Below are 8,184 nucleotides of genomic sequence, written 5' to 3' on the forward strand. Positions count from 1 at the left end.
GAGTGAACGGAGTGGAGTTTATTGGCTTATAGGTGTAATTAAGTTTGTGGGGAGAACAATTAGGTTGTGAGGGTGCGGGAGCAACGTCCCATGGTATGGTACGGGGTATTTTGGGATTTTTTTTTCTTCAAAATAAGTCCATACAATTAGGGTTTTCTTATATATATCTTATGTTATAATCGTGAATTATTAATAGTAAAATATAGTCGCACTCTTTGTTAACGTAGATAATTTGCTGAATCACGTAAATATGTGCTTAGACTCTTTCTCGATCTATCTTTTTAATTTAATATTATTTATCATTGTTGTGCATGGTAATAATTACGAATAATGGGGCAGTAAGTTGTCTAAGCTGCTGTTAAATAGGTAAAGCTTCCTTAGAAGTTAATGCACCTATTATTACGGTTGTGTCTAAGAAGGCTTCACATAATGGCAAAGAGTTCAGTTTTGATCCTGGCTGTACTGAAATCAAGCTTACACAGTGTTTATGTTTTGGTGATGATCAATTGATTCGTTTGGATGACAAAGATGCATATAGCAAGGAAAATAGGTAGTGTTTTAGGGCTGCCCAAAGGCCCAAATATTTTAGGGCCGGATCTGTTTAAAGAACAATTTCAAACACACAGGACAAGCTAGCCAGCCGTGAAACATCTCATTGCTGGACTGCTGACTCATCCCCTGTTTATTGGGCCTCTTGTAGAAACATAGCAGAAACCCAAGGAAGAATCGAGAATCCAGTTCAGCTAATTTCATTTGAGTTTGTGAGCTTGTTTGGAATTGCATTTGAGAAATAAAGTTTCTAAGTCCAAAAGAGTTTTTGGCCAAAAGCTTCATTTTTAAGCTTTTACTAAAAGTGTTTTTAATTTTTTTAACAAACGAGTATTTTTTTTTAAAAATGAGTTTTTTGAGTGTTAAAAGCACTTTTAGGCCCCTCAAATGCAATCTCAAACATGCCTGTGATTTGAAAACGTGATTTTTAAAAATATAGGTAAGTGTTTGCCAAAGTTTGACATTTAAAATTATAGTTTAGCTTTTAAAATTGTGCGTTTTCAAAAAAATACCTCCTTACCTGAGCCTTTTTCAAATGCAATTTTTTTAAAAACACAATCCAATATGTGATTTGGTGTAAAATCACACATTTTGTCTATGAAGTTGCAACTCCAAAAGTGAAAAAAGTCTTCATTCTTCGGCATCAGTAACAAAGGGCAAAAGGATTGAACATATGAACCGTGAACTCTTAAAGTCTAATTTTTTTTTTCAAAAATTTTGAAAAAGTTTACAAAAAAAAGTTATTTAACAAACTCTCTAGTTATGTTAAATTTAACTATCATTAGTAATGCTCTCTAAATATAAAGATTTCAAAAAATAAAAACTATTTCTTTTTTAATATATATTTTTTCTTTTTCATGTTTTTTTTTTTTCAATTAAAATAAATTTATAATATACAAAGAGTTTAAAAAGTTAAGTAAAGAGATCGAAGGAATACTAGGTTTACAAATAAATTTTACAGAAAATTTTTTACAAACGGATGCAGTACAACATGATTGAATATATGGCCGTGATTCTAAGCACGCCCTCGCTAGGCCATTTTCATTTTTTTTTTTAATTTTTTAATATATATATATATATATATATATATATATATATATATTTTACTTCACCCTTAAATATAAGATAAGTTGAAATCATATGGTGCCATGTCAATTTATATTTTTGAAAAATTTATTTGTAAGAGAACCACAAGAAATTGAAGGATTGAGATTATGGCAAACGCTGTTACGCTAATATTGCAGGGAAAAGTGAAGTTTCTGTTTTTATTAAATTCTTATGCAAATGAGGCCCACCATGGCCGGCGCGGTGGAGTTATGTAGGCAATTTGGGTATATGTGCTTCTCGTAGTGTGTGCTTTTCCCTATGATTGTGGACTGGGGGTGCACTCACCCCTGCTCCTGCTTTGGATGCTGTGTCTGTCAATGGTGACCGTAGAGAGCTCTTTTCACCCCCATTTCCTTTCCCAAAATTCTCATTTACCTCTGGAATTACCATCTTCACTCTTTTGCACCGACTCCCTCCCGTGTTCCTTTTGCGCCAAATAGTGTGTGTGAGAGAGAAGCTTAAAGGCTAGAAAGGACGTCTACGTGAAAGCCAGAGCATGGTGTAGAAACGTCTATGGTGGCGACAACTGATAAAGGTATGCATGTAAAGGCCATGACAAGTGTCTCTGGAGGAAAACCCAATGCTTTTTAGGTACAGCCACCACATCAATTTGCTCTTAGTATGGTTGTTGTAGATGGAGGAGGAAGCGAATCTTCTGCCTTTCTCTTTCTCTTCTTGTTTTTCCACTCAACTGTTTGTTTCTGATCGGGTCACCCACAGGCGCCACACGGCCCACACCCATTATCTTTTCCTTTCTCTCCACCACGTGGTCTTGCTTTTGTAACTGCTATCTCAAGCTCCATAACCTTATTCTGCAACCCTACTTTCTTGTAATCCTTAATGGGTTGCTGGTGTTCTTGTTTATCTTGGTGAATAAAAAGTTGGCATGGCTTCCGTTCTTCGGTTTCGTAAGCTATGCTATGTGGAGCCTGTGAGGTGTTCGTCATTGGGTTTTCAATCTTTTGAGACCCCCAAAGTTGATAAGAAAGAAGAGAATGTTGTTTCGAAAGTTGAGAATGAAGTGTTGGAGAAGAAGAAGAACAAGAGGCAGAGTAAGGAATGGAGGTGCATAGATTACTGTTGTTGGATAATTGGATACATGTGCACAACTTGTTGGCTTCTCTTGTTTTTGTACCACTGTTTGCCGGTGACATTGCCCAGCTTTCAGGTGCTAGAATCGCCTGGGACGAGGCTTAAGCACGAAGGCTTGACTGCTCTTCATCCGGTAGTACTGGTGCCCGGCATTGTTACCGGCGGGCTAGAGCTTTGGGAAGGCAGGCCTTGCTCTGAGGGTTTGTTTCGGAAGCGGCTTTGGGGTGGTAGCTTCGCTGAAATCTTCAAGAGGTTTGCATGTCATTGTTGAATTGAGTTTCTTTTTGAGGTAGTTGAATTGAGTAATTAAGATGTTACTATATAAATTAAATGATTAAATATATTCATTTCTATTGGTTTAAACTTTTAGAAAAATCTAAAAAATGGTGATTTAATTGGTATCAAAGCCTGAGGTGATAATGGAAAAAATGGTGATTTAATTGGTATCAAAGCCCGAGGTGATAAGTTCAAGACACCACAATTTACTACATTTCGATCTCACACATGAAGAGAAGTATTAAAGTACAAATTGAAGAGTAATGCTATATGACCATCATACAATTGGGATGAATTTTGGTTACTTTTTTTACATGGCTGATTTTCATTGTAACATTATAGTTATACGACTGTCTACTAAATAACATTACTCTTAATTAATTAATTAAATTAACACTTTTAACATAAGATTGCATTATAGATTTTTGATAGTTTGAGTTTGGAGTCTTTGTATTCAAGTTGTGAACATGTCTGGAAACTATGTTCCACTGTAGGCCTATGTGTTGGTTGGAGCACCTATCTTTGCACAACGAAACAAGCCTTGACCCGCCAGGCATTCGGGTTCGTGCGGTTCCAGGGCTGGTTGCAGCTGACTATTTTGCTCCTGGGTATTTTGTTTGGGCTGTTCTGATAGAGAATTTGGCAAAAATTGGCTATGAGGGGAAGAATTTGCATATGGCTGCTTATGATTGGAGGCTGTCGTTCCAAAATACAGAGGTATATAAGTTTCCCCTCTTCACCTATTATAAACACACAAGTCCTCTTGTCTGTGAGAGTTGACTGGTTGTGGCATTTATAATGTGGAAAAATAGCAGTTTTCTCCATAGTTTTTGATATGAAGCCATGTTCTAGTGTGATGGCCAATTCCTTTACATTTGATAAGGTAATGCTTTCAGGGATCTCTTAGGTAGTGGTGAATTTAAAATTTTTCCACTCTAATTCAGATAAAACTTTCTTGCGATCTAGCAAAAAGCATGAGTATTCTGTTTACTCTTGCATGTACAAAACTCATTTAAAGTAATTTGATAACTTGTGTTCTTTGGTTAACTTGGAACTCCAATTATAAGCACATGTATGTGGATCCGAATTCTCAACAATTTGCTGCTTGCATTGCTAGGGCCCGCATGCTTAATTAGGAGACGGGCTGTCCGAAATCTACTTGGATTGGTGGCTTCATAGGAACTCACTTACATTTGTTGCTAGAATTGCTAGCAATCTAGACAGCAAAATTACTGAGAATCTCTATCCTATGTATTATGGCTCCACTTGTTGCCCTTCTTAATGGTTCAATTATACATAAATGGGATCTGCATGTTAAAATGCTGTGGGAAAAACAATGGATCATTCATTTCCTTCTTGTCTCCCAACACACCTTACTAATATTTTTTCCTCTGCTTATGTTTAGTCTTAGCTTCTATAACCAGTTATCATAAAATTGAAAGCATGAGTAGTACATATAAACAAAAAGATCTAAACTGAGTTTCCACTAACATATTTCTTAATTGGGGAAAAGCAGATCCGGGACCAAGCTCTCAGTAGATTGAAGAGTAAAATTGAGCTTATGTATGTAACCAATGGCTATAAGAAAGTGGTAGTGGTGCCTCATTCTATGGGGGTTATTTATTTTCTCCACTTCCTGAAATGGGTTGAATCACCTCCTCCAATGGGGGGTGGTGGTGGTCCAGGTTGGTGTGCCAAGCACATTAAAGCAATCATGAATATTGGTCCAGCATTTCTCGGTGTTCCGAAGGCAGTTAGTAATATATTTTCTGCTGAGAGCAAAGAGGTTGCATTTATCAGGTTAGTCTTGGCACTTTATTCCTCATAAATTGGAATTTCTGATATTGAAAATTGAAGTAGACAACAATAGATTAGCAGCAGTTTCTTATATTGTAAAAAATTTACAAATTGATTAACTACTTAGATTTATACTGATGTTAGTGAGCTATATCAGCTGTATTTTTAAGGATAAGGAAACATTCCAACATCGCTTTGTGAAGGAATGGTTGTTTCCTAGATTATATGAAGTCACAAAGCAATTCAACTAAATTGAATATGGTCCAATATAATAGTCATCATAACAGGCTATGATATTTCATTTAACATAGTTATTAAAGGAATTTTAGATATGATACTGAATTTATCAACTTGAAATGGTAGGGGAAGTGAAGTGAACTCATTATAATTGTTATACGAATAGAAAAAGTGGGCGAATTTCATTTTCACACAATATCCAAACATTCTATAAGAAATTTTGGAACCAGACTAGTGCATAATGGACTTGATTCTTGTCCCTTGCAGAGCAATGGCCCCTAGTGTTTTAGATTCAGAAATTCTTGGCCTTCAGACGTTAGAACATCTCATGCGGGTTTCTCGAACTTGGGACTCCACCATTTCATTGTTGCCCAAGGGTGGTGAAACCATCTGGGGTAACTTGGATTGGTCTCCTGAAGATGGACATGGTTGTGATTTTGTGAAAAAAGGACAGCCCTCTATGAGTGACAACAATTTGAACAGTAGTAATGGAAGGAGTTGTTTCCAAGTGAAAGATCCTGTAAAGTATGGAAGAATGATTTCTTTTGGAAAGGCAGCATCACAATTACCTTCTTCACAGCTACCTACTCATGATTCAAAGGTACTGATTCTCATTTCATTTCTGTTTTTCTGTTGAATTAACTTCGACACAAAGTACACTACAATATACCTAAAGCTTGTAAGGTGATCACATATGATAGGAAGTTTGATATAGCAACTTATCTTGTATTTCAACCATTTCGCATTGTCTATCTGCATGAAAGACTTTGTCTTATTCCCTGTCTGAAGGCCATTTTGTTCTCTCCGTTACATAAGAGATAAATAGTGCACATTTTTCATCAAGCTTTAGACACACCAAGTTCATTCTTTCCGGACGTGGCTTAACTCACCTACCAGCCCCATCTAGATGTCCTAGAATTTTCATTCTGCCAATCAACAGACAAAAATATGCTCTTCTCAAGAACGCTTCTTGATATGTATGTAAGTGCTTATGTTAAAAGTAATGCGATTTAGTAGACTGCTATATAATTGTCATACAATTGGGATGACGTGGTAGTGAAAATCTACCCTTAATTTTTTTGTTTTTTCCAAGTATTGATCCAATGGCTGATTTTTACTGCCACATCATCCTAATTGTATGATAATGGTGTAGCAGTCTACTAAATAGTATTACTCTTATGTTAATACTTACTATTCTACTTTCCTAGGTGCATATTTTGTAATTCCGAGTCTCTTCCATTATTTACTAGTAGTTGGACATTCAAGAATTGATCCCTGCCATTGCTTAACCTCTGCCTGCCCTCCTCCTTTTAGCAAATGCTTCTAGTGTTGAAAAGTGATTAAATTGAACATTATCAAAAAGCTTAGATAAGATTGTGGCATGAAATTCTTAATACCAGTGCTAGTGTCTTTTATCCTAGTAAAATGTTGTTGATGTTCTTACTTATTTTTGTTAGAACAAGGATGAATACTAAAGGTTCATGATTAACAGGAATTTTTGCACACGAGTGCCTCCACTAATTTCAACTCGTCATGTGGAGAGGTGTGGACTGAATATGATGAGATGAGCAGGGAAAGCATCCGAAAAATTTCAGAAAACAAGGCTTACACAGCTAGAACTCTTTTTGATCTACTCCGCTCTGTGGCTCCAAAAATGATGCGACGTGCCGAGAATCACTTCTCTCATGGGATCTCAGAGAATCTTGATGATCCTAAATATGCCCATTACAAATACTGGTCCAATCCATTGGAGACCAAGTGAGTATGAACATCCTAAATTACAAAAATTCTCTTGGTACTTATTTATTTATTTTTTTACCGCAAGTAAAGTTCATAAAAGTTTTTATGAGTAATGCACGTCTTTTTTGTTCCGAATACACATAAGCATCCTTGGCATATAATCTTTTTTGTGGTAGTCAAAATCACCTATCCAAAATTCAATGGTGATCCATTCAATATTTAATGGTGATTTTAACTACCACATCAGGAAGTATATACTTGAAAGGAATATAAGTAATATGCATTTGTAATTTATTATCCTTTTTTTCATTCAAGCAAAGCAGCAAAACTTGGAAAAACTATTGCTTGCACTAGAAATTTATGTTGCCCAAGGAAGATTCTTCCCCTTGCTTCCATTCCTCCGGTTAATATTACCTTGTTTTTGGTTTCATAAAACTTGATGGCATATATTTTGTATATGTGCTTCAGGCTTCCTGATGCTCCTGATATGGAGATATATTGTTTATATGGTGTTGGAATCCCCACTGAAAGAGCATACGTGTACAAGTTGGCGCCTTCTGACAAGTGCAAGAACATTCCTTTCCGGATTGATAGCTCGGCAGATGGAGACGCTGGCAGCGGCTTGAAAAGCGGAGTGTATTTTGTGGACGGCGATGAGAGCGTGCCAGTTCTTAGCGCCGGTTTCATGTGTGCCAAAGGGTGGAGAGGAAGAACCCAGTTCAACCCATCTGGCATGGCAACATACATAAGGGAGTACCGGCACAAGCGTCCGGCGAACCTGCTTGAGGGGAGGGGCACAGAGAGTGGTGCCCATGTAGACATCATGGGAAACGTTGCTTTGATTGAAGACATTCTAAGGGTTGCTGCTGGTGCCACTGGTGCAGAGATTGGAGGAGACAGGATTTACTCGGATATCATAAGAATGTCTGAAAGAATAAATCTTCGGATATGATTTTGTTGGATACATGAATTGCCTTCATGATAATTATGAGTAGAGCTGTTTACAAGGCGCAGAGAGAAACAGAGAGAGTAAAAAGTCACTAACATTAATAGAAATTATAGTGTCGGAGGGGCTGAAAGTGAAAACTCCTTGACATCTGCCATTAACTGCCATAACTGCCATTCAAGATCACCAAGCAACTGTTGGTTTGAGGGAGAAATACATGGGGAGGGTGGAAGAATTTACTCAAGAAATTTAGTTAGTTTCTCTTATAATCATTCATGTGAGTAATGTGATCTTGGCATGGGTGCTGGGTTGTGGAGGTTGGTATAAATGGGCTACCCATTCCTCTTCAAGTAGGCAATAAGTAGCAATTTTCGTAGTTCTTGTAATCAAGTAATAAAAAAGAACTCCATCTGTTCCAGCGTAAAATTATTTTTGAAAAA

At 36.8% G+C, this 8,184-nt stretch overlaps 1 protein-coding gene across 2 annotated transcripts; it reads left to right on the top strand.

Annotated features, from left to right (window-relative positions):
• The first annotated feature begins 1,935 nt into the window (after positions 1 to 1,935).
• On the top strand, positions 1,936 to 8,184 carry LOC132163820 (Lecithin:cholesterol acyltransferase family protein). 2 transcript variants are annotated; one of them, XM_059574198.2, is made up of 7 exons: positions 2,637 to 2,708; positions 2,825 to 3,000; positions 3,519 to 3,741; positions 4,541 to 4,824; positions 5,326 to 5,659; positions 6,551 to 6,816; positions 7,267 to 8,183. In XM_059574198.2, the coding sequence occupies exons 1-7, from the start codon at positions 2,652 to 2,654 to the stop codon at positions 7,748 to 7,750; spliced, it is 1,824 nt and encodes a 607-aa protein (XP_059430181.2). In that variant the 5' UTR covers positions 2,637 to 2,651; the 3' UTR covers positions 7,751 to 8,183. The 2 variants fall into 2 exon arrangements, with proteins under 2 accessions (XP_059430180.2, XP_059430181.2); XM_059574197.2 differs by having other exon boundaries at positions 1,936 to 3,000; positions 7,267 to 8,184.

Source organism: Corylus avellana, chromosome 8 (genome assembly GCF_965113065.1).
Source record: "Corylus avellana chromosome 8, dhCorAvel1.hap1.2, whole genome shotgun sequence".
NCBI classification, from domain to species: Eukaryota; Viridiplantae; Streptophyta; class Magnoliopsida; order Fagales; family Betulaceae; genus Corylus; species Corylus avellana.

Excerpts from the sequence above, each read along its gene's own strand:
- LOC132163820 (XM_059574197.2), top strand. The coding sequence starts at position 2,543 with ATGGCTTCCGTTCTTCGGTTTCGTAAGCTATGCTATGTGGAGCCTGTG. Across the intron at positions 5,660-6,550 it reads TACCTACTCATGATTCAAAG|GAATTTTTGCACACGAGTGC; the intron begins GTACTGATTCTC and ends CATGATTAACAG. Across the intron at positions 6,817-7,266 it reads TCCAATCCATTGGAGACCAA|GCTTCCTGATGCTCCTGATA; the intron begins GTGAGTATGAAC and ends TATGTGCTTCAG.